Consider the following 27,859-nt stretch of genomic DNA (forward strand, 5'->3'; position numbering starts at 1 on the left):
TGTTGGTATTTGTCAAAATCTCCTGGACTCTTTCTTAAAGTTCAAAGTTTTGGTCTCTGTTCTACTGCTAAATAAAAAGTCTACATAGAAAAATCAATTGTATATCTATATATAAGCCACAAACAAAAAGTTAAATATAACATTATGTCATTTGAATAGCATAAAAACATTCAAATGGTGTTACTTGAATTTAAAAAAAAAAAAACAGGAATAAATCTAACAGAAGTTATAGAAGACATCTTCATGGAATATTACAAAAAAACAATTGAAATACTAAAGAAGACCTATATAAATGAAGAAATATAACATGTTCTTACCTTGGAAAACCCAATCATGGGGAGATGACAATTTTCCCTAAACTAATCTAAAGATTTAATGCAATCCCAATCAAAATCCTGTGTGTGTATGTGTGTGTGTGTCTCTATAGAATGATCATCTGATCAGTTGATTCTAAAGTTTACATGGAAATGTAAAGTGATTTAAAAATGTACACAGAAATGCAACGTGTTAAGAATCTCCAAGGAAATATTGAGAAAGAACAAATATGGTAGACATATACTACCATATATGTGTTTTTTAAACTATAGTAATTAAGGCAGAGAAATGGAGCAATGTAACAGAAAGAGTAATTTTTTCTTAAAGTGTGGTTATCTGCATAAGCTCAGATTTTTAGAAACGCAACTTTTCAGGCCCCATCCCTGACCTACTGAACCAGAAGATTTGGAGTTGGAAGCCATTATTCTTTTTTTTTCATTTATTTTTATTAGTTGGAGGCTAATTACTTTACAATACTGTAGTGGGTTTTGCCGTGCATTGACATGAATCAGCCATGGATTTACATGTGTTCCCCATCCCGATCCCCCCTCCCACCTCCCTCTCCATCCCATCCCTCTGCGTCTTCCCAGTGCACCAGCCCTGAGCACTTGTCTCATGCATCCAATCTGGGCTGGTGATCTGTTTCACCCTTGATAGTATACTTGTTTCAATGCTGTTCTCTCAGAGCATCCCACCCTCACCTTCTCCCACAGAGTCTAAAAGTCTGTTATGTACATCTGTGTCTCTTTTTCTGTTTTGCATATAGGGTTATCATTACCATCTTTCTAAATTCCATATATATGCGTTAGTATACTGTATTGGTCTTTATCTTTCTGGCTTACTTCACTCTGTATGATGGGCTCCAGTTTCATCCATCTCATTAGAACTGATTCAAATGAATTCTTTTTAATGGCTGAGTAATATTCCATTGTGTATATGTACCATAGCTTCCTTATCCATTCGTCTGCTGATGGGCATCTAGGTTGCTTCCATGTCCTGGCTATTATAAACAGTGCTGTGATGAACACTGGGGTGCACGTGTCTCTTTCAGATCTGGTTTCCTCGGTGTGTATGCTCAGAAGTGGGATTGCTGGGTCATATGGCAGCCATTATTCTTGCTTTAACGAGCCACTCAAGTAATTCTGTGCATGTTAAAGTTTGACAACAGTGGAATAAAATGTCTAGAAATAGATGCACAAATATGACAGAACTGACACAAAATGCAGTGAAGAGAGGATGTTCATCTCAATTAATGATGCCGATTCAAATGGATTTCCATAAGCACATAATGAACTTTGATTCCCATCTTACTTCATACAGGTTGGTTTTAGCTTTCAACTTTTCTACATCTACGTGTGCAAGATAAAGCAATATAGCTTTCAGAACAAAAACATAGCAAATATAACCATGACAGTGAAGCCGTAATCATCAAAAGACATCATTAAATGAGTCAAAAGGCAAGTCACACAGAGGAAAAATATTTTGAATTGAAAATCACTAATAAAATTGACAGAAAATCCAATTTTAAAATGAGCAAAAGACTTGAACACTGACTTTACAAAAATGAACATACAAATATCCAGCCAGTTAGTTCAGTCGCTCAGTCGTGTCCGACTCTTTGCGACCTCATGAACCGCAGCACGCCAGGCCTCCCTGTCCGTCACCAACTACCGGAGTTTACTCAGACCCATGTCCATCGAGTCGGTGATGCCATCCAGCCATTTCATCCTCTGTCATCCCCTTCTCCTCCTGCCCTCAATCCCTCCCAGCATCAGGGTCTTTTCCAATGAGTCAACTCTTCGCATGAGGTGGCCAAAGTACTGGAGTTTCAGCTTCAGCATCAGTCCTTCCAATGAATATTCAGAACTGATTTCCTTTAGGATGGACTGGTTGGATCTCTTTGCAGTCCAAGGGACTCTCAAGAGTCTTCTCCAACACCACAGTTCAAAAGCATCAATTTTTCGGTGCTCAGCTTTCTTCACAGTCCAACTCTCACATCCGTACATGACCACTGGAAAAACCATAGACTTGACTAGATGGACTTGTGTTGGCAAAGTAATGTCTCTGCTTTTTAATATGCTTTCTAGGTTTGTCATAACTTTCCTTCCAAGGAGTAAGCGTCTTTTAATTTCATGGCTGCAATCACCATCTGCAGTGATTTTGGAGCCAAAAAAATAATGTCTGACACTGTTTCCACTGTTTCCCCATCTATTTCCTGTGAAGTTATGGGACCAGATGCCTTGATCTTAGTTTTCTGAATGTTGAGCTTTAAGCCAACTTTTTCACTCTCCTCTTTCACTTTCATCAGGAGGGTGTTTAGTTCTTCACTTTCTGCCATAAGGGTGCTGTCATCTGCATATCTGAGGTTATTGATGTTTCTCCTGGCAATCTTGATTCCAGCTTGTGCTTCTTTCAGTCCAGCATTTCTCATGATATACTCTGCATATAAGTTAAATAAGCAGGGTGACAATATACAGCCTCGATGTACTCCTTTTCCTATTTGGAACCAGTCTGTTGTTTCATGTCCAGTTCTAGCTGTTGCTTCCTGACCTGCATATAGGTTTCTCAAGAGGCAGGTCAGGAGGTCTGGTATTCCCATCTCTTTCAGAATTTTCCCCATTTTATTGTGACCCACATAGCCAAAGGCTTTGGCATAGTCAATAAAGCAGAAACAGATGTTTTTCTGGAACTCTCTTGCTTTTTCAATGATCCAGCGGATGTTGCCAATTTGATCTCTGGTTCCTCTGCCTTTTCTAAAAGCAGCTTGAACATCTGGAAGTTCACGGTTCATATATTGCTGAAGGCTGGCTTGGAGAATTTTGAGCATTGCTTTATTAGCGTGTGCATATGTAAATGAACAACAACAGTCATTGGTAAGCGCAAAGAACACCACTGAGAGATACCCCAATATACACATAAATATACTAAGTGTTGAAGAAACAGTACAACTGGAACCATCAAACATTGGTGTTGGGAATATAAACTGATACTCCATTAGAAAATTGTCTGGCATTATCTTCAGGAGTCAGATAAAGATAGCAGAATAGGAGTTTACTTGTTCCCAGAGAAATGCCAAAACCACAACTAAAACTGTCTCCAATAGTAACCTAAAGACTAGCAGAACAAAATTCATATAGTTAAGGATATATAGAAAAGGCCACATCAAGATGGGTAGGAGGGGCAGAGATGTGGGCTAGCCAGAACCCACAGGAGGAATATTACCCCAAGAAGTAATATTCAAGGAGGGAGGGATTCAAGCTCCACATCAGGCTCACCAGCCCAAAAGACCTGCACTGGGAAGATACGTCCCCATAATGTCTGGCTTTGAGAATTGGTGGGGTTTATAACCAGGAGAACCAGTTGGCTGTGGGAAATCAAAACTCCCCTTGTGAAGAGCTTGTATACAAACTCAACTTTATCCATGTCCCAGCACAAGGACTTGCAAAGCACCTGAATCATATAAGAAGAAAATTAATTGATTAATTTTAGGGCATATGCCAGAAGGGTAGGATCTGGTGGAACTCTCTCAAAGGACAGAAGTGCTAGTGGATGTCATATATTTTTAGTCTCCTTCTACCTAGCTGATCCACAGTTGGTGGGGGATCATTTCTGTAATTCTCCAGATATATAACTAACATTGTGTTGCACACCCCAGCCTTATGCTAAGTGCCAGCCCCGCCCAACCCAGTTCCCCTGCTCAGTCCTCAAAGTGGCTCTCACTCCACCCCATCTGGCACCCCTCCAAATCATCTCCCTTTCCTGGAGGCCAGCCCTACACACCAGCAGACCTACAATGGTCACAGCTGGGCCTCACAACCAGCCATCCTGAGGGGCCATCCTGCCCACGAGCACACCTACAGTAATTGTGACCAGGTCTCAGACAGTTGGGATGGGGACCAACCAGTCTGCAAGGGCATTGCAGCAGCTACCAAGTCATGCAGCATGCCTGCAGGAATTGTGACCCAATCACAACAGGAAGGCACGCTAGTATACATAAAGTTACCCCTAGCACCTGGCTCTGATGACCAGGGGGAGTTGTTCCACTGGGATTCACTGGACACCAGTGGTCTACATAACACCACTCTTTCAAGACCTAGAGCTATATCTGATATACCCAATACATAGAAACAAACAGAGAGTGAGGCAAAATGCAGAGACAACATGGCAAAACCTCATAAAACAAAAGTAATAAAAGAGCGAGGAAAAATCCTCATAAAAAGAATAGATGAAACAAAAATAAACAATTGTTAGATAAAGAATTCAAAGAAACAGTCATAAAAATCCTCATCAAACTCAGAGGAATGGATGAAATCAGTAAACTTCAACAAAGAGTTAGAAAAGATAAAAAAGAAGCAGTCAGAACTCCGGAATACAATAACAAATGAAAGTACACTTGAGTAACTTAACAGCACATTAGTGGATGCAGAAGAATGGATCAGCAATCCAGAAGACAGAGTATTAGAAATCACCCAATTGGAATGGCAAAAAAGAAAAAAGAATTTTTAAAAAATGAAGACAGTTTAAGGGACCTCTGAGAAAATATTAAGCATAATAATATTTGCATTATAGGGATTACAGGAGGAGAATTAGGGGGCAGAAACTCTATCTGAAGAAATAATCACTGAAAATGTTTCTAAATTATTGAAGGAAACAGGCATCCAAGTGCAAGAATCACAGAGTCCCAAACAAGATGAACTGAAAGACATTCATGCCAAAATACATTTTACTTAAAATAACAAAAATTAAAATAAAAGAGTCTTAAAAGCAGCAAGGGGGAAAAAAACTAGTTACATACAAGGGAATCACCATAAGATTATCAACTGATTTTTCAGCAGAATCTTTACAGGTAGGTGGAGACTGATGCCATATATTCAAAGTACTGAAAGAAAAAGATAACCAATAATACTCTACCTGGCAAGGATTCATTCAGAATTCAAGGAGAGAGAGTTTCCCAAAGAAGCAAAAATTAAAGGAGTTTATCACCACTAAACTAGCCTTACAAGAAATAGTAAAGAGACCTCTTTAGGTCGAAAAAACAGAAAATGCCATAACTAGAAAAGGAAATTATCAAAGGAAAAATGTCACTAGTAAAATAAAACATATAGTAAAGACAGTGGATCAACCACCTATAACAATAGCATGAATGTTAAAAGACAAAAGTAGTAAAATGGTATCTAAAACAATTAATTATGCAATATACAAAATTAAAAGATGCAAAATGTGACATCAAAAACATAAAATGTGGGACATGACTGTACTTTGAAAACATGTTTGAACTCAAGTGATCATCAACTTAGGCTGCTATATACATAGGTTGTTACATACAAACCTCGTGGTAAACACAAACAAAAAAAGCTGTAATAGATAACAAAATTTAAAAGAAGAAATATAAACATAGCACTAAAGAAAGTCATTAAATTACAACGAAAGAGAACAAGAAAGAATCAGAGAACTAAACAGAAAACAACTAACAAAACAGCAATAAGTAAATACTATCAATAATTACTTTGAATGTAAATGGAATAAATATTACAATCAAAAGACACAGAGTAGTTGACTGGATTTTTCTTTAAAGACCCATGTGTGTGCAACCCTCAAAGACTTACTTCAGAGGTAAAGACATATACATACTGAAAGAGAATTGATGGAAAAGATTTTCCACACAAATGAAAAGAAAGCTGTGGTAGCAATGATTATATATTTTTAAATTTTACTTTAAAACAAACACTGTACTCTGTTTGCTAGAATTTTGTTAAGGATTTTTGCATCTATGTTCATCAGTGATATTGGCCTGTAGTTTTCTTTTTTTGTGGCATCTTTGTCTGGTTTTGGAATTAGGGTGATGGTGGCCTCATAGAATGAGTTTGGAAGCTTACTTTCATCTGCAATTTTCTGGAAGAGTTTGAGTAAGATAGGTGTTAGCTCTTCTCTAAATTTTTGGTAGAATTCAGCTGTGAAGCCATCTGGTCCTGGGCTTTTGTTTGCTGGAAGATTTTTGATTACAGTTTCGATTTCCTTGCTTGTGATGGTTCTGTTAAGATCTTCTGTTTCTTCCTGGTTCAGTTTTGGAAAGTTATACTTTTCTAAGAATTTGTCCATTTCTTCCAAGTTGTCCATTTTATTGGCATAGAGCTGCTGGTAGTAGTCTCTTATGATCCTTTCTATTTCAGTCATGTCTGTTGTGATCTCTCCATTTTCATTTCTAATTTTGTTAATTTGGTTCTTCTCTCTTTGTTTCTTAATGAGTCTTGCTAATGGTTTGTCAATTTTGTTTATTTTTTCAAAAAACCAGCTTTTAGCTTTGTTGATTTTTGCTATGGTCTCTTTAGTTTCTTTTGCATTTATTTCTGCCCTGATTTTTAAGATTTCTTTCCTTCTGCTAACCCTGGGGTTCTTCATTTCTTCCTTCTCTAGTTGCTTTAGGTGTAGAGTTAGGTTATTTATTTGGTTTTTTTCTTGTTTCTTGATGTAAGCCTGTAATGCTATGAACCTTCCCCTTAGCACTGCTTTTACAGTGTCCCATAGGTTTTGGGTTGTTGTGTTTTCATTTTCATTCATTTCTATACATCTTTTGATTTCTTTTTTGATTTCTTCTATGATTTGTTGGTTATTCAGAAGCGTGTTATTTAGCCTCCATATGTTTGAAGTTTTAACAATTTTTTTTCCTGTAATTGAGATCTAATCTTACTGCACTGTGGTCAGAAAAGATGACTGGAATGATTTCAATTTTTTTGAATTTTCCAAGACCAGATTTATGGCCCAGGATGTGATCTATTCTGGAGAAGGTTCCGTGTGCACTTGAGAAAAAGGTGAAGTTGATTGTTTTGGGGTGAAATGTCCTATAGATATCAATTAGGTCTAGCTGGTCCATTGTGTCATTTAAGGTTTGTGTTTCCTTGTTAATTTTCTGTTTAGTTGATCTATCCATAGTTGTGAGTGGGGTATTAAAGTCTCCCACTATTATTGTGTTACTATTAATTTCCTCTTTCATACTCGTTAGTGTTTGCCGCACATATTGCGGTGCTCCTATGTTGGGTGCATATATATTTATAATTGTCATATCTTCTTCTTTGATTGATCCTTTGATCATTATGTAGTGTCCTTCTTTGTCTCTTTTCACATCCTTTATTTGAAAGTCTATTTTATCTGATATGAGTATTGCGACTCCTGCTTTCTTTTGGTCTCCATTTGCATGAAATATTTTTTTCCAGCCCTTCACTTTTAGTCTGTATGTGTCTCCTGTTTTGAGGTGGGTCTCTTGTAGACAGCATATATAGGGGTCTTGTTTTTGTATCCATTCAGCCAATCTTTGTCTTTTGGTTGGGGCATTCAACCCATTTACATTTAGGGTAATTATTGATAAGTGTGGTCCCGTTGCCATTTACTTTGTTGTTTTGGGTTCATGTTTATACAACCTTTCTGCATTTCCTGTCTAGAGAAGATCCTTTAGCATTTGTTGAAGAGGTGGTTTGGTGGTGCTGAATTCTCTCAGCTTTTGCTTATCTGTAAAGTTTTTGAATTCTCCTTCATATCTGAATGAGATCCTTGCCGGATACAGTAATCTAGGTTGTAGGTTATTCTCTTTCATTACTTTCAGTACAAACAGAATCCAACAACATATTAAAAAAATCATGCACCATGACCAAGTGGGCTTTATCCCAGGAATGCAAGGATTCTTTAATATCCACAAATCAATCAATGTAATACACCACATTACCAAATTGAAAGATAAAAACCATATGATTATCTCAATAGATGCAGAGAAAGCCTTTGACAAAATTCAACACTCATTTATGATTAAAACTCTCCAAAAAGCAGAAATAGAAGGAATATACCTCAACATAATAAAAGCTATATATGACAAACCCACAGCAAGCATCACCCTCAATGGTGAAAAAATGAAAGCATTTCCCCTGAAATCAGGAACAAGACAAGGGTGCCCACTCTCACCACTACTATTCAACATAGTGCTGGAAGTTCTGGCCACAGCAATCAGAGAAGAAAAAGAAGTAAAAGGAATCCAGATAGGAAAAGAAGAAGTGAAACTCTCACTATTTGCAGATGACATGATCCTCTACATAGAAAACCCTAAAGACTCTACCAGAAAATTACTAGAGCTAATCAATGAATATAGTAAAGTTGCAGGATATAAAATTAACACACAGAAATCCCTTGCATTCCTATATACTAACAATGAAAAAACAGAAAGAGAAATTAAGGAAACAATACCATTCACCATTGCAACAAAAAGAATAAAATACTTAGGAGTATATCTACCTAAAGAAACAAAAGACCTATACATAGAAAACTATAAAACACTGATGAAAGAAATCAAAGAGGACACAAACAGATGGAGAAACATACCGTGTTCATGGATTGGAAGAATCAATATTGTCAAAATGGCTATTCTACCCAAAGCAGTCTATAGATTCAATGCAATCCCTATCAAGCTACCAACGGTATTCTTCACAGAACTAGAACAAATAATTTCACAATTCGTATGGAAATACAAAAAACCTCGAATAGCCAAAGTAATCTTGAGAAAGAAGAGTGGAACTGGAGGAATCAACCTGCCTGACTTCAGACTCTACTACAAAGCCACAGTCATCAAGACAGTATGGTACTGGCACAAAGACAGAAATATAGATCAATGGAACAGAATAGAAAGCCCAGAGATAAATCCACAAACCTGTGGACACCTTATCTTTGACAAAGGAGGCAAGAACATACAATGGAAAAAAGACAACCTCTTTAACAAGTGGTGCTGGGAAAACTGGTCAACCACTTGTAAAAGAATGAAACTAGAACACTTTCTAACACCATACACAAAAATAAACTCAGAATGGATTAAAGATCTAAATGTAAGACCAGAAACTATAAAACTCCTAGAGGAGAACATAGGCAAAACACTCTCCGACATGAATCACAGCAAGATCCTCTATGACCCACCTCCCAGAATATTGGAAATAAAAGCAAAAATTAACAAATGGGACCTAATGAAACTTAAAAGCTTTTGCACTACAAAGGAAACTATAAGTAAGGTGAAAAGACAGCCCTCAGATTGGGAGAAAATAATAGCAAATGAAGAAACAGACAAAGGATTAATCTCAAAAATATACAAGCAACTCCTGAAGCTCAATTCCAGAAAAATCAATGACCCAATCAAAAAATGGGCCAAAGAACTAAACAGACATTTCTCCAAAGAAGACATACACATGGCTAACAAACACATGAAAAGATGCTCAACATCACTCATTATTAGAGAAATGCAAATCAAAACCACAATGAGGTACCATTACACACCAGTCAGGATGGCTGCTATCCAAAAGTCTACAAGCAATAAATGCTGGAGAGGGTGTGGAGGAAAGGGAACCCTCTTACACTGTTGGTGGGAATGCAAACTAGTAGAGCCGCTATGGAAAACAGTGTGGAGATTTCTTAAAAAACTGGAAATAGAACTGCCATATGACCCAGTAATCCCACTGCTGGGCATACACACCGAGGAAACCAGATCTGAAAGAGACACGTGCACCCCAATGTTCATTGCAGCACTGTTTATAATAGCCAGGACATGGAAGCAACCTAGATGCCCATCAGCAGATGAATGGATAAGGAAGCTGTGGTACATATACACCATGGAATATTACTCAGCCATTAAAAAGAATTCATTTGAACCAGTCCTAATGAGATGGATGAAGCTGGAGCCCCTTATACAGAGTGAGGTAAGCCAGAAAGATAAAGAACATTACAGCATACTAACACATATATATGGAATTTAGAAAGATGGTAACGATAACCCTATATGCAAAACAGAAAAAGAGACACAGAAATACAGAACAGACTTTTGAACTCTGTGGGAGAATGTGAGGGTGGGATGTTTCAAAAGAACAGCGTGTATACTATCTATGGTGAAACAGATCACCAGCCCAGGTGGGATGCATGAGACAAGTGCTCCAGCCTGGTGCACTGGGGGGACCCGGGGGAATCGGGTGGAGAGGGAGGTGGGAGCAGGGATCGGGATGGGGAATACATGTAAATCCATGGCTGATTCAAATCAATGTATGACAAAACCCACTGAAATGTTGTGAAGTGATTGGCCTCCAACTAATAAAAAAAAAAAAAAAAGAAAGAAAAAAAAAAAAAAAAACCTGAACAACAACAACAAAAAAAACACTGTACTGAGATGAAAGGGTCATTGCATAATTATAGAGTGATCAATACAATAAAAAGATATAACATTTGCAAATATCTATGTACCTAACAAAGGAATACAGGTATAAAGCAAGATAGTGCCAGTTGTATAAAACTAGAAGAGGACTTGTTTTAATAGATAGACCATCCAGAAAGAGAAAACATTCTATTGGGTTGGCCAAAAATGTTCCTTTGGGTTTTCCCATAGCATCTTATGGAAAAACATGAGTGAAATTTATGGCCAACACAATACTTAAACAACAGGCAAGTTTGGCCTTGGAGTACAAAATGAAGCAGGGAAAAGGCTATGAGAGTTTTGCCAAGAGTGTGCACTGGTCATAGCAAACATTCTCTTCCAACAACACAAGAGACGACTACATGTGGACATCACCCATCTGGTCAATACTGAAATCAGATTGATTGTATTCTTTGCTGCCAAAGATGGAGAAGCTCTATACAGTCAGCAAAAACAAGACCAGGAGCAGACTATGGCTCAGATCATGAACTCTTTATTACAAAGTTCACACCAAATTAAAGAAAGTAGGGAAAGCCACTAGGCCCTTTAGGTATGACCTAAACTAAATTCCTTACAATTATACAGTGTAAGTGACAAATAGATTCAAGGGATTAGATCTGATAGAGTGCCTGGAGAACTATGGATGGAGTTTCATAACGTTGTTCAGGAGGCAGTGATCAAAATCACCCCCAAGAAAAAGAAATTCAACATGGCAAAATGGTTATCTGAGGAGGCCTTACAAATAACTGAGAAAAGAAGAGAAGTGAAAGGCAAAGAGGAAAGGAAAGATATACCTAACTGAATCCAGGTTTCCAAAGAATAGATATGAGAGATAAGAAAACCTTCCTAAGTGAACAATGCAAAGAAATAGAGGAAAACAATAGACTGTGAAAGACTAGACATCTCTTCAAGAATATGACAGATACCAAGGGCAATTTCATGCGAAGATGGGTACAATAAGACAGAAATGGTGTGGGCCTAACAGAAGCAGAAGTTGGGTGATGCCAAAGAATGTTCAACTACAGAAGTGCACTCATTTCATGTGCTAGCAACGTCATGCTCAAAACCCTCCAAGCTAGGCTTCAACAGTATGTAAACCTAAAATTTCCAGATATACAAGCTGGATTTAGAAAAGGCAGAGGAATCAGAGACCAAACTGCCAACATCTGTTGGATCATAGAAAAAGCAAGAGAATTCCAGAAAAACATCTACTACTGCTTCGTTGACTATGCTAAAGCCTTTGACTATGTGGATCACTACAAACTGGAAAATTCTTAAAAATATGGGAATACCAGACCACCTTATCTGCCTCCTGAGAAACCCGTATCAGGTCAAGAAGCAACAGTTAGAACTGGACATGGAACAGAAGTCTAACTCAACATTGGAAAAGGAATATGTCAAGGCTGTATATTGTCACCGTGTTTATTTAACTTATATGCAGAATACATCAAGCGAAATGCCAGACTGGATGAAGCACAAGCTGGAATCAAGTTTGCCAGGAAGAATATCAGTAACCTCAGATATGCAGATGACACCACCCTTATGGCAGAAAGTGAAGATGAACTAAAGAGCCTCTTGATGAATGTGATAAAGGAGAGTGAAAAAGATGGCTTAAAAGTCAGCATTCAGAAAACTAACATTGTGGCATCTGGTCCTATCACTTCATGGCAAATAGATGGGGAAACAATGGAAACAGTGATAGACTTTATTTTCTTGAGCTCAAAAATCACTGCAGATGGTGACTGCAGCCATGAAATTAAAAGACGTTTGCTCCTTGGAAAATAAGCTATGACAAACCTAGACAGTGTATTTAAGAGCAGAGACATTACTTTGCTGACAAAAGTCTCTATAGTCAAAGCTATGGTTTTTCCAGTAGTTATGTACAGATGTACAAGTTGGGCCATCAAGAAGATTGAGTGCCAAAGAATTGATGCTTTTAAGCTGTGGTGTTCAAAGCAATCTATAGATGCAATGCAATCCCTATCAAGCTACCAACGGTATTCTTCACAGAACTAGAACAAATAATTTCACAATTTGTATGGAAATACAAAAAACCTCGAATATCCAAAGTAATCTTGAGAAAGAAGAATGGAACTGGAGGAATCAACCTGCCTGACTTCAGGCTCTACTACAAAGCCACAGTCATCAAGACAGTATGGTACTGGCACAAAGACAGAAATATAGATCAATGGAACAGAATAGAAAGCCCAGAGATAAATTCACGTACCTATGGTCACCTTTATCTTTGACAAAGGAGGCAAGAACATACAATGGAGAAAAGACAATCTCTTTAACAAGTGGTGCTGGGAAAACTGGTCAACCACTTGTGAAAGAATGAAACTCGAATACTTTCTAACACCATACACAAAAATAAACTCAGAATGGATTAAAGATCTAATGTAAGACCAGAAACTATAAAACTCCTAGAGGAGAACATAGGCAAAACACTCTCCAACATGAGTCACAGCAAGATCCTCTATGACCCACCTCCCAGAATATTGGAAATAAAAGCAAAAATTAACAAATGGGACCTAATGAAACTTAAAAGCGTTTGCACAACAAAGGAAACTATAAGTAAGGTGAAAAGACAGCCTTCAGAATGGGAGAAAATAATAGCAAACAAAGCAACAAAGAATTAATCTCAAAAATATACAAGCAACTCCTGTAGCTCAATTCCAGAAAAATAAACGACCCAATCAAAAAATGGGCCAAAGAACTAAACAGACATTTCTCCAAAGAAGACATACAGATGGCTCACAAACACATGAAAAGATGCTCAATATCACTCATTATTAGAGAAATGCAAATCAAAACTACAATGAGGTACCATTACACACCAGTCAGGATGGTTGCTATCCAAAAGTCTACAAGCAATAAATGCTGGAGACGGTGTGGAGAAAAAGGAACCCTCTTACACTGTTGGTGGGAATGCAAACTAGTACAGCCACTATGGAGAACAGTGTGGAGATTTCTTAAAAAACTGGAAACAGAACTGCCATATGACCCAGCAATCCCACTGCTGGGCATACACACCGAGGAAACCAGAATTGAAAGAGACACGTGTACCCCAATGTTCATTGCAGCACTGTTTATAATAGCCAGCCATGGAAGCAACCTAGATGCCCATCAGCAGACGAATGGATAAGAAAGCTGTGGTACATATACACAATGGAATATTACTCAGCCATTAAAAAGAATACATTTGAATCAGTTCTAATGAGATGGATGAAACTGGAGCCCATTATACAGAGTGAAGTTAGCCAGAAAGAAAAACACCAATACAGTATACTAACACATATAAGTGGAATTTAGAAAGATGGTAATGATAACCCTATATGCAAGGCAGAAAAAGAGTCACAGGTGTATAGAACAGACTTTTGGACTCTGTGGGAGAAGGCGAAGGGGGGATGATCTGACAGAATAGCATTGAAACATGTATATTATCAATTGTGAAACAGATTGCCAGTCCAGGTTTGATGCATGGGACAAGTGCTCAGGGCTGGGGCACTAGGATGACCCAGAGGGACACAATGGGGAGAGAGGTGGGAGCAGGGTTCAGGATGGGGAACACATGTAAATCCATGGCTGAGTCATATCAATGTATGGCAAAAACCACTACAACATCGTAAAGTAATTAGCCTCCAACTAATATAAATAAATGGAAAAATAAATACATAAACTGTGGTGTTGGAGAATACTCTTGAGAGTTGCTTGGTCTGTGAGGAGATCAAACCTAAAGAAAATCAACCCTCAATATTCACTGAAAGGACTGAAGCTGAAGCTCTAATACTTTGGCCACCTGATGCAAAAGTCCGAATCACTGGGAAAGACCTTGATGCTGGGAAAGATAGAATGCAGGGGGAGAAGAGGACAAAAGAGGATGAGATGGTTGGATGGCACCAACTCAATGGACATGAGTTTGAGCAAGCTCCAAGAAATGGTGGACAAGGAGCCTGGCATGCTGCTGTCCATGGGGTTACAAAGTGTCGGACACAACTGAGCAACCGAACAACAACAAATACTTAAAAGACAGCCTAGATCAGGTTGATTTAACAGATATATGTGAAATATTCCACCCCAACAGAATTCCCCTTCTTTTCAGGTGCACATAGGACTTTCTCACATGAGGCCACAAAACAAATCTCAGTGAATTTAAGAAGACTGAAATCATGTCAAGCATCTTTTCTGACCATTCTAGTATGAAAATTAAAATGAATTACAAGAAGAAAATTATAAAAACCACAAGCATGTGGAAGCTAACCAATATGTTACTAGACATCCAATGGATCAGTGAAGATATCAAAGATGAAATAAAATGAAAATGGAAACACAGTGCTCCCAAATATATGGATTGCAGCAAAAGCAGTTCTAAGAAACTGAAATATACCTACATCAGTAAACAAGAAAAATCTGAAGTAAACAATCCCACCTCACACCTAAAAGAACCAGAAAAAGAACAAATGAAGCCCCAAGTTAGTAAAAGAAATGAAATAATAAAGATCAGAGTCAAAATAAATAGAAACTTTAAAAAAGTAGAAGTCAATGAAACTAGAAGCTGGTCCTTTGAAAAGATAAACAAAAATGGTAAACATTTAGCCAGATTCATTTTTAAAAACAGAGAGATAAAGTCCAAGTGAAAACATAAATAAAAGAAGGCTTACAACTGACACTACAGATACAAAGGTTCATGAGTTTACTATGAACAATTACATAGCAGCAAATTGGACAATTTTAAGAAAGAGATAAATTTCTAGAAACACACAATCCCCCAAGACTCAATCAGGAAGATACATAAAATCTTAGCAGATCAACACTAGTAATGAAATCAAATCAGTATTCAAAATACTCCTAATAAACTAAAGTCTAAAAACTAGAGGGAATCACAGGTGAATTCTACCAAATATTTAAAGAAGAGTTAATGCCTACTATTCTCAAACTAGTTCAAATAATTGAAAAGAATACTTCCAAACATAATCCATGAGGCCAGTATTCCCCTGATAGCAAAACCAAAAACACTACAAAAAAAGAAATTCCAGGCCAATATCCCTGAAGAATATAGATACAAAAATCCTCAACAAAATATTAGCAAACTGAATTCAACAATGCATTGAAAGGATTTTACACATGATCCTTCATGTGTAAGAATGAATGATGAATTTGGATGGTTCATTACTCATTGAATGAATGAATGACCCATCATTCATTTGTTCAGTATCTGCAAATCAATTAATATTATGCACATGTTAACAAAACCATGGATAGAAGGCCTGTGATCACTTCAATAAATGCAGAAGAGTCATTTGACAAAATCCAATATCTATTTATGATAAAAACACTCGACAAAGTGGATATAAAGGAGACATATCTCAAATAATAAAGGCATTTTATGATAAACACACAGCTAATATCAAACTCAATAATGAAACACTGAAAGCTTTTCCTCAAAAATCAGGAATAAGAAAAGGATGTCCACTCTCACTTCTTGTATTTAACACAGTATTGGAAGTCCTAGCCACAACAATCAGACAAGAAAAAGAAATAAAAGTTATTCAAATTGGAAGGGAAATGTGAAACTGTTAGTATCCACAGACACTAACTCTACATATGCCACTCTATATACAGAAAATCCAAAACACTGTTAAAACTATAATAGACCAAAAACTGTCATAACTAATAAGTGAATTCAGTAAAGTTGCAGGATAAAGATGAATACACAGAAATCTGATGCATTTCTATACATTATAATAATGAACTAACAGAAAGAGAGATTAAGATGGCCAGCAGAAACATAAAACGATGCTCAAAATCACTAATTTTCAGGGAAATGCAAACCAAAATCACATAGCAATATCACCTCATACCAGTTAGATTGGCAAGTGATGATGTGGAGAAAGGGAACCCTCAGGTCCACTGTTGGTGGGAATGTAAATTGGTACAGTCAATATAGAAAACAGTATAGAAGTTCCTAAAAAAAATTAAAAATAGAATTACCACATGGTCCAGCAGTTCCACTTTCAAATATTTATCTGAAGAAAATGAAAGCACTAATTCTGAAACATACATGCACCACTATGTTCACTGCTGCATTATTTATAATAGCCAAGATTTAGAAGCTGTCCAAGTGTCCATCAACAAATGAATGGATAAAAGATATGATATACATGTACATATGTCTTCCCAGGCCACGCTAGTGGCAAAGAGCCTGCATACCAATGCAAGAAACATAAAAGATGTGAGTTCAATTCTTAGGTAAGGAAGATCCCCTGGAGGAGGGCATAATAACGTACTCCAGTATTCTTGCCTGGAGAATCCCTTGGACAGAGGAGCCTGGCAGGCTACAATCCATAGGGATGCAAAGAGTCTGACACAACTGAAGTGACTTAATACACACACACACACACACACACACACTATATTACTCAGCCATAAAAAAGGAATGAAAGTGTCCTATTCATAGCAAGGTAGATAGTCCTGGAGGTTATTATGCTAAGTGAAATGTCAGATTGTCAATGTTGTTGAGTCGCTAAGTCATGCCTGACTCTCTGATTGCAAAGACTACAGCACGCCAGGCTCCTCCATACTCCACTGTCTCCTGGAGTGTGCTCAAATTCATGTCCATTGAGTTAGTGATGCTATGTAACCATTTTATCCTCTGCTACCCCTGACAAGAAGAGCCAGACAGAGCAGCCTGGCATGATACAGTCAGTAAATCACAAAAAAGAGAACCTTTGCCTCCAATCTTTCCCAACATCAGTCTTTTCCAATGAATTGACTTTGCACATCACGTAGCCAAAATATTGGAGCTTCAGCTTTAGCATCAGTCTTTCAAATGAATATTCAGGGTTAATTACCTTATTACCTTTAGTATTGACTGGTTTGAGCTCCTTGCAGTTCAAGGGACTCTCAAGAGAAAACCATAGCTTTGACTATATGGATCTTCATCAGCAAAGTAGTGTCTCTGTTTTTTAATATGCTGTCTCGGTTTGTCACAGCTTTTCTTCCAGGGAGCAAGCATCTTTTAATTTCATGGCTATAGTCAGCATCTGCAGTGATTTTGGAATCTAAGGAAAGAAAATTGGTCACTGCTTCCACTTTATCCCCGTCTATTTGCCATGAAGTGGTGGGACTGAATGCCATAATCTTAAATTTTTGATGTTGAGTTTCAAGTCAGCTTTTTCATTCTCTTCTTGCACCCTCATCAAGAAGTTCTTTAGTTTCTCTTCACTCTCCTATTAGAGTGGCATCAACTGCATATTTGAAGTTGTTGATATTTCTCCTGGCAATCTTGATTCCAGCTTGTGATGGAGACAATTACTTTGACCTCACTTATATGTGGGGTTCCATGGTGGATTAGTAGTAAAGAGCCTGCCTGCCAAGGCAGGAGATGCGGGTTTTGTCCCTGGGTCAGGATGATGCCCTGGCAAAGGAAATGGCAACCCACTCCAATATTATTGCCTGGAAAGTCCCAAGGACAGAGGAACCTGGCATGATACAGTCAGTAGATCACAAAAAGTCAGACACAAATTAGTGACTAAACAATATACTTATATGTGAAGTCTATAAAACCAAATGACAGAGACTCAACACAACAGAAACAGACTCATAGAGGCAGAGAACAAACTGGTGACCACAAGAGGCAATGGTGATCATTGCATGGCAGGGTTCAGAGAAAGAGACAAAGACAAAAAGATTGAGATACAAAATTCCAGTTTAAAATAAATGTCATAAGTCATAATGTACACGGTTGTGAATACTGTCAATAGTATTCCAAATACTTTGTATGATGACAGATGGTTACTAGATGTTGTGGTGATTAATTTGTAGTGTATATTAATGTGAAATTACTATGTTGTAGGGGGCTTTCCTTGTAGCTAATGTGAAGCTAAAAGGAAGCTAATATAATATTTTATAACTATGCTTTAAAAAAATAAAACATTATTTTATATGCATATGAAGTGTGCATAACTAAGTCCTACAAGCTTCCCTTCTAAGTATAAATCCAACAGAGACATAGTCATGTTCACTGAAAGACATTTGAAAGAATGTGCACAAACATTATTTATATAAGACAAAGTTTAAGAAGGAAGCAAACCACATGTCTCTCAATAGCATAATGGATTTTAAAATGTCTATTCACACAATAGCATATAGCAATCAGAAGGAAGGGCCTATAACTTATGCAACAGCATAGAATAATCTCAGATACAAATTGCCACCAAATAAGTTAGATATAAAAGAATATGTAAAGTAGAATTTCATTTATATAAAACAAAACTAATGTATAACAATACATAGTGAGTTACATGTCCTATTTCTTGTTATTGAGGGGTAATGTTCTGTTTACTTTATTGAGACTGGTTACAATAAAACTTATTAAGATGTTGATTTATGACTTATATACATATCTAGATATATGTTCTGACAAAATATAGTCCACTGGAAAAAGGAATGGCAAATCATAGCAGTATTCTTGCCTTGAGAATCCCATAAACAGTATGAAAGGGCAGAAAGATGTGAAACTGGAAGATGAGCCCCCCAGATCAGTAGGTGTCCAATATGCTACTGGAGAAGAGCAGAGAAATAGCTCCAAAAAGAATGAAGAGGCTGAGCCAAAGCAGAAACAACCTCTAGTTGTGGATATGTCTGGTGGTGAAAGTGAAGTCCAATGCTGTAAAGAACAATATTGTGTAGGAACCTGGAATGTTAGGTCCATAAATCAAGGTAAATTGAAAGTGATCAAACAGGTGTTGGCAAGAGTGAACATCAACATTTTAGGAATCAGTGAAATAAAATGGGTGGGAATGGGTGAATTTAATTCAGATGACCATTATATCTACTATTGTGAACAAGAATCCCTTAGAAGAAATGGAGTAGCCCCGAGTCAACAAAAGAGTCTGAAATGCAGTACTTGGCTGCAATCTATGGTGAAACAGATCACCAGCCCAGGTGGGATGCATGAGATAAGTGCTCGGGCCTGGTGCACTGGGAAGACCCAGAAGGATCAGGTAGAGAGGGAGGTGGGAGGGGGGATCGGGATGGGGAATACATGTAAATCCATGACTGATTCATGTCAATGTATGACAAAAAGCACTAAAATATTGTAAAGTAATTAGCCTCCAACTAATAAAAATAAATGAAAAAAAAATGACAGAATGATCTTTGTTCATTTTCAAGACAAACCACTCAAATTCACAGTAATCTAAGTCTACATCCCAACAAATAGCACTGATAAAGGTGAAGTCAAACAGTTCTATGAAGACCTACAAGATGTAATAGAACTAAGACCAAAAAGCATGTCTTTGTCATCACAGGGGATTGGAATGCAAAAGTAGGAAGTCAAGAGATATATAGAATCACAGGCAGGCAAATTTGGCCTTGGAGTACAAAATGAAGCAAGGAAAAGGCTATCAGAGTTTTGCCAAGAGAGCATACTGGTCATAGCAAACACTCTTTAAACAGCACAAGAGATGACCACACATGGACATCACCCATATGGTCAATACTGAAATCAGATTGATTATATTTTTTGCAGCCAAAGATGGAAAAGCTCTATACAGTCAGCAAAAACAAGACTAGGAGCTGACTGTGGCTCATATCATGAACTCTGTATTGCAAAATTCATACTTAAATTGAAGAAAGTAAGGAAAACCACTATGCCCTTCAGGTATGACCTAAACCAAATCCCTTACAATTATACAGTGTAAGAAACAAATAGATTCAAAGGATTAGGTTTGATAGAGTGCCTGAAGAACTATGGACAGGGGTTCATAACATTGTACAGGAGCTAATGACCAAAATCAACCCCAAGAAAAAGAAATGCAAGAAGGCAAAGTGATTGCATGAAGAGGCCTTACAAGTCTCTGAGAAAAGAAGTAAGGAGAAAGGGAAAGATAACCAACTGAATGCAGAATTCCAGAGAATAGCAAGGAGAGATAAGAAAGCCTTCTTAAGTAAATAATGTACAGAAATGAAGGAAAACAATTGAATGGGAAAGACTAGAGAGCTTGTCAAGAAAATTAGAGATACCAAGGGAACATTTCATGTAAGGATTGGCACAATACAGGACAGAAACAGTAAGGACCTAACAGAAGTAGAAGAGATTAAGAAGAGATTGCAAGAATACACTGAAGAACTCTCCAAAAGAGTTCTTCATGACCCACATAACACTATGATGTGATCACTCACTTAGAGTCAGATTTCCCAGAGTGTGAAGTCAGTTGGCCTTAGGAAGAATTACTAGGAACAAAGCTAATGGAGGTGATGGAATTCCAGCTGAGCTAGTTCAATTCCTACAAGATGACACTCTTAAAGTTTCAGCAATATGTCAGCAAGTTTGGAACACTCTGACGACTGAAAAAGATCAGTTTTCATTACAACTCCAAATAAGGGAAATGCCAAAGAATGTTCAAACTATCACACAAGTGCACTAATTTTACATGCTATTAAGCTAATGCTCAAAATAATTCAAGCTAGGCTTCAACACTATTTTAGCCGAGAACTTCTAGATGTGCAAGTTGAATTTATGAAACGCAGAAGAACCAGAGACCAAATTGCCAACATCCATTGGATCATAGAGAAAACAAGAGAATTCCAGAAAAACATCTACTTCTGCTTCATTGACTATGCTAAAGCCTATGACTATGTGAATCACAACAAACTATGGAAAATACAGAGATGGGAATACCAGACCACCTTACCTGCCTCCTGAGAAACCTGTATGCCAGTCAAGAAGCACGGTTAGAACAAGACATGGAAAAATGGACTGGTTCAACATTAAGAAAGGAGTATGTCAAGGCTGTATATGGCCATCCTGATTATTTAGCTTATAGGCAGAGTACATCATGTGAAATATCAGGCCAGAATCACAAGCTGGAATCAAGATTGCCAAGAGAAACATCAACAACCTCAGATATGCAAATGATACCATTCTAATGGCAGAAAGCAAAGAAGAACTAACTCTTTTTAACATTAAGAGCTGGCTTAAATCTCAACATTCAAAAAACTGATATCATGGCATCTGGTCCCATCACTTCATGGCAAATAGATGGGGAAACAATGGAAACAGTGACAGACTTAATTTTTTTAGTCTCCAAAATCACTGAAAACTGTGAATGCAGCCATGAAATGAAAGGACACTTGCTCCTTGAAAGCAAAGCTATGACAAACCTAGACAGCATATTAAAAAGCAGAGACATCACTTTGCCTGTAAAGGTCCACATAGTCAAGGTTACGATTTTTCCAGTAGTCATGTACAGATGTGAAAGCTGAACCATAAAGAAAGGAAAGCTGAGCACCAGAGAACTGATGCTTTTGAACGGTGGTGCTGGAGAAGACATTTGAAGGTCCCTTGGACAGCAAGGAGATCAAACCAGTTAATCGTAAAGAAATCAATCCTGAAAATTCACTGGAAGAACCAATGCTGAAGCTGAAGCTCCAATACTTTGGCCATCTGATGTGAAGAGCCAGTTCATTGGAAAACACCCTGATGCTGAGAAATATTAAAGTCAGAAGGGAAAGTGGGCAACAGAAGATGAAGTAGTTGGATGGAATCACTAACTCAATGGACATGAGTTTGAGCAAACTAATTGAAATATTGAAGGACAGGGAAGCCTGATGTGCTGCCATTCATGAGGTCACAAAATGTTGAACATGACTTGGTGACTGAATAGCAGCAACAAAGATATATATTATGCTTAAATAAATAGCTTATACTAAAAATAGTGTTAAAGCATTCAAAATATTTTGCAGTAAACGTCAGTAATATCTGTAGTTAATAGAACTGAACCAATGTTAATTTCTTAGTTTTGATCAATGTATCATTACTATATGATGTCATTAGGCAAAGTTAAAATGTATACTAGAGCTGTCCTGTCCTGTACATCTAAATTCTTTCAAAATAAAAAGAATGACAAACAAGTCATAGAGTATTCTTTCATATTATTTTCACTCTGTTGGATGTCTTACCTATTCTTTTTTTCCCATCATAAGTTGCCTAATGAGCTCCTATTTTATTTAAATTCATCTTAAACATTTCTTATGTGAGTCTGTTCTTGGATTCCACTCTTCTTCTCTGAAAGAAAAGTGTTACTCTTTCCCTACTCTCAACTCTTCTGATATCTTATAATTTATACATTTATTATTAAACATAACTTTATATTTAATAAAAATAAAAAATAAATTATTTAAAAATAACTATTAGTTATAGTTAATAGTTTTGTTGTGATTGCAGTTTTTTGTGAAGTGACCATTTTGTTAAGAACTTGCTACTTGCTCATGGTATAGGTTTTAAACTTTGGATGTAGGAAATATGTGAGAGCTGAGTTGATATGCAGGAAATCATTTGGAAATGAGTCAAAACTTCTGTTTTGACATTCTTGAGATTATCTCAGTTTAGCCTTCCTGAAGCCAACCAGTTAGACCAGATGTCTAAAGTGCATCTATATCTATGGTCTTATTTTTAAAATATAGGAAAGAGTATCCAAGGAATTATCTGGGGAATCTGAAGATGAAGATGTACAAAATGAAAGAAATAGAATCCTGGAGCACTCTCAGGAGTCACTGAACGCTACAGTGCTTATTAAGGAACTCACAAAGGTAATATTATTCGATGAACAACTTATAATGGTTTAATTTCTATTAAAGAGTATGTCATTAATGTTAAGGGCTTACTGTGGTTCTTTGAATCTATGTGTATTCTCTCAAGAGAATAGAAGGACTCTTGTGAAACTATCTGAGGTGGTCCATGGGAGTGTGAAGTATTGTTTGTATGTGACCTGTAAGTATTCTTTACTATATTATGTTTTCTGTATTTTTAAGGTGTATTTTTCAAGTCCAATCGTTTTAGCTGTGAGAAATATCTCTGTTACAATCCAAAAGCAGGAGTGCTTTGGGTTGCTTGGATTAAATGGAGCTGGGAAAACTACTACCTTCGAAATTTTGACTGGAGAGGAGGTTGCTTCCTCTGGGGATGTGTTCGTTGAGCGCCTCAGCATCACCAAAAATATCCTAAAGGTAAGACATCATTACTGCCTGAGGTGTGAGAAACATGATTTGTGGGTGAAGGTCAGAAAGCAACTTGTGGGAAATGATAGACATGAATCATGGTAGACATTGATATCACTACTGTTGACTTAGCCCATGGATTCTAGAGAGAAATGAGAATTTTGGTCAGAGATGGTGAGGCAATTAGAACAGCCTTACCATGAGAATCTAAGAGTGTCTTTAATTTTCTTTAAAACTATTGGAGAGCAAGATGGTAAAATAGGACCCTTGACTTTCCCTCCTTGGATGCACCAAATAAACAGTTAAACTGGGGTCCATTCCCTCTGAGATGAATCCAAAACTAGTTGAAAGACTCCTACATATCACACAAATGAGAAAATATCCACATCAAGATGGGTAGGATAAGCTGAGACATACTTGCACCATAAAACCCACCCACAAAATAATGCATTACAACCAGAATGGAACTCCCAACTCCCAGCTTCACACATTTAGCTCCTCAATTTTTTGTCTACCATCCGAAAGACTGTTTCTCAAACCACCTAGTTCTGAGGGCAAACAGGATGGGGCATTCATGAACCCCCCTGGAATGTGGAGAGTTGAAAGGCAGTTTCAACAAGTGCATAAGAACTAGTAGTCTTCTAGGAGCCTGAATTGATCGTTTCCTCAGCCTTCAGGGCACTGTCAGGACTTGTCACACCTTCATCTCCTAAGGCCACTAACACACACAATGGTTTAGACAAGCACAGAAGTTTAGGAGGATCTAAGAATCCCTGGCAAGGCTGGAGAGATAAGAGATAGAAGTGGAGTGCTATTGCATGCTAATGAACTTAAGTTGGTATTAGCTTTAAAAAGCCTCTTGGTAACTACAAAGAAATATCTTTAGATGTTTCACTCATAAAAGGAGAAATAAATCAAAATCTATCAAAAAAAGAAAACAAAACAAAAAGGAAGACAAGAAGAGAAAAAGAGGAACAAAAGAACTATAAGATTAAATAAAACACTTAAAAATGACAATAGTAAATCCTTCCCTATCAATAAATCTAAATGGATTAAATTCATTATACTCACAGAAAATAAAAAAGAAACAGAGGGGCTGAATAGATGAATAACAAAGATCCAACTATGTGCTATTTACAAGAAACTTACTGTAGATTCAAGGGTATAAATTGACTAAAATGAAGACATCAGTTCAGTTCAGTCGCTCAGTCATGTCAGACTCTTTGCGGCCCCATGGACTGCAGCTTGTCAGGCTTCCCTGTCCATCACCAACTCATGGAGCTTGCTCGAACTCATGTCCATCAAGTCGTTGATGCCATCCAATCATCTCATCCTCTGTCATCCCCTTCTCCTACCTTCAATCTTTCCCAGCATCAGGGTCTTTTCCAATGAGTCAGTTCTTCGCATCAGGTGGCCAAAATATTGTGGTTTCAGCTTCAGCATCAGTCCTTCCAATGAATATTCAGGACTGATTTCCTTTAGGATTGACTGGTTTGATCTCCTGCAGTCCAAGAGACTCTCAAGAGTCTTCTCCAACACCACAGTTCAGAGCATCAATTCTTTGGCACTCAGCTATCCTTATAGTCCAACTCTCACATGCACACATGACTACTGGAAAAACCATAGTTTTGACTAGATGGGCCTTTGTTGGCAAAGTAATGTCTCTGCTTTTTAATATGCTGTCTAGGTTGGTCATAGCTTTTCTTCCAAGGTGCAAGCCTCTTTTAATTTTATGGCTGCAGTCACCATCTACAGTGATTTTCGAGCCAAGAAGCCAAAGTCTGTCACTGTTTCCATTGTTTCCCAATCTATTTGCCATGAAGTGATGAGACCAGATGCCATGATCTTAGTTTTCTGTATGCTGAGCTTTAGGCCAAGTTTTTCACTCTCCTCTTTCACTTTCATCAAGAGGCTCTTTACTTTCTTTCATAAGGGTGGTGTCATCTGCATATCTGAGGTTATTGATATTTTTCCTGGCAGTCTTAATTCCAGCTTGTGCTTCATCTAGCCTGGCATTTCACATGATGTACTCTCCATATAAGTGACAATATGTACTCTGCATCTAAGCAGTATGTGACATATAAGCTGTATGTACTCTGCATAAAAGTAGCATGTAACCCTGCATATAAGCAGTAAGGTGACAGTATGTACTCACATGAGGTACTCTGCATATAAGTAGGGTGACAGTATACAGCCTTGACGTACTCCTTGCCCAATTTAGAACCAGTCCATTGTTCCATGTCCAGTTCTACCTGTTGCTTCCTGACCTGCATTCAGATTTCTCAGGAGGCAAGTAAGGTGGTCTGGTATTCCCATCTCTTGAAGAATTTTCCACAGTTTGTTGTGATCCACACAGTCAAAGACTTTGGTGTAGTCAATACAGCAGATGTTTTTCTGGAACTCTCTTGCTTTTTCTATGATCCAAAGGATGTTGGCAATTTGAAGACACAGGAAAAGATATTTCATGTTAATTGTAAGGAAAAAAAGCAGGAGGGGCTATACTTACATCAGAGAAAGTATACATTGATTTAAAATGTTTTTAGAAACAAAGAAGATTACACAATGATAAAGAGGGTCAATTCAACATGATCACATAACAATTGTAAATACACGTAAATCTAACATCAAAACATCTAAGTATATAAACAAATATTGATAGATCTAAAAGAAGAAATTGATGCAGTAGTAATAAGATAGAAAATGGATAAAACATTCAGACAGTTTCATCCTGTTTGTTTATTTTTGCTTTTATTTCCAATATTCTAGGAAGTATGCGAGACAGCAAAAGAGACACAGATATATAGAACAGTGTTTTGGACTCTGTGGGAGAGGGCGAGAGTGGGATGATTTGGGAGAATGGCACTGAAACATATATATTATCATATGTGACACAGATTGCCAGTCCAGGCAATCAATGCATGATACAGGGTGCTTGGGGCTGGTGCACTGGGATGACCCAGAGGGATGGGATGAGGAGGGAGGTGGGAGGGGGGTTCAGGATGGGGAACACATGTACACCCATGGTGGATTCATGTCAGTGTATGACAAAACCAATACAATGTCTACAAGCAATAAATGCTGGAGAGGGTGTAGAGAAAAGGGAACCCTCTTACACTGTTGGTGGGAATGCAAACTAGTACAGCCACTATGGAAAACAGTGTGGAGATTTCTTAAAAAACTGGAAATAGAACTGCCATATGACCCAGCAATCCCACTCTTGGGCATACACACTGAGGAAACCAGATCTGAAAGAGACACATGCACCCCAATGTTCATCGCAGCACTGTTTATAATAGCCAGGACATGGAAGCAACCTAGATGCCCATCAGCAGACGAATGGATAAGGAAGCTGTGGTACATATACACCATGGAATATTACTCAGCCGTTAAAAAGAATTCATTTGAATCAGTTCTAATGAGATGGATGAAACTGGAGCCCATTATACAGAGTGAAGTAAGCCAGAAAGATAAAGATCATTACAGCATACTAACACATATATATGGAATTTAGAAAGATGGTAATGATAACCCTATATGCAAAACAGAAAAAGAGACACAGAAGTACAGAACAGACTTTTGGACTCTGTGGGAGAAGGCGAGGGTGGGATGTTTCGAGAGAACAGCATGTATATTATCTATGGTGAAACAGACCACCAGCCCAGGTGGGATGCATGAGACAGGTGCTCGGGCCAGGTGTACTGGGAGGACCCAGGGGAATCGGGTGGGGGGGGAGGTGGGAGGGGGCATCAGGATGGGGAATACATGTAACTCCATGGCTGATTCATGTCAATGTATGACAAAACCCACTGCAATGTTGCGAAGTAATTAGCCTCCAACTAATAAAAATAATTGAAAAAAAATAAAAAATAAAAAAATAAAGTAATTAGCCTCTAAAAATTAATTAATTATTACAAAAAAACAACCACTCAGACAGAAAATCAATAAAGAGTGAAACTGATCAACACTAGAAACTAAATGACCTAACAGACATATTTACAACTTTTAACCCCGAAGCAGAAGGATACACATTCTTCCCAAACACACACAGAACATTCTCCAGTTTGGATGTTATGTTAGGTGACAAAACATACTATAACAATTTTTTAAAGATCAAAATAATGCCAGTTGTTTTTTCTGACTAAAATGGAATGAAACTAGAAATCAGTAATAGCATGAAAGTGAGAAAGTGCACAAATATTGTAAACACTTATCCTTGAACAGTGAGTCATAGAAGAAATCAAAAGGGAATTTTAAAAATATTTAATGACATATGAAAATGAAAAAATACAACATACCAAAACTTAAGGAGTGTAACAAAAGCAGTACTAAGAGTGA

General features: G+C 37.5%; 1 protein-coding gene across 1 annotated transcript in view; it reads left to right on the plus strand.

Moving 5' to 3' along the window:
- Positions 1-27,859, plus strand: part of LOC133063214 (phospholipid-transporting ATPase ABCA3-like) — a 255,333-nt gene that overhangs the window by 203,610 nt on the left and 23,864 nt on the right. Inside the window, exons 22-23 of the mRNA XM_061152337.1 lie at positions 22,991-23,116; positions 23,339-23,533. Of these exons, the coding sequence (XP_061008320.1) occupies positions 22,991-23,116; positions 23,339-23,533 (321 nt within the window). The remainder of the gene's footprint in view (positions 1-22,990; positions 23,117-23,338; positions 23,534-27,859) is intronic.

The sequence above is a fragment of the Dama dama genome, chromosome 10, assembly GCF_033118175.1.
Source record: "Dama dama isolate Ldn47 chromosome 10, ASM3311817v1, whole genome shotgun sequence".
Lineage (NCBI taxonomy): Eukaryota > Metazoa > Chordata > Mammalia > Artiodactyla > Cervidae > Dama > Dama dama.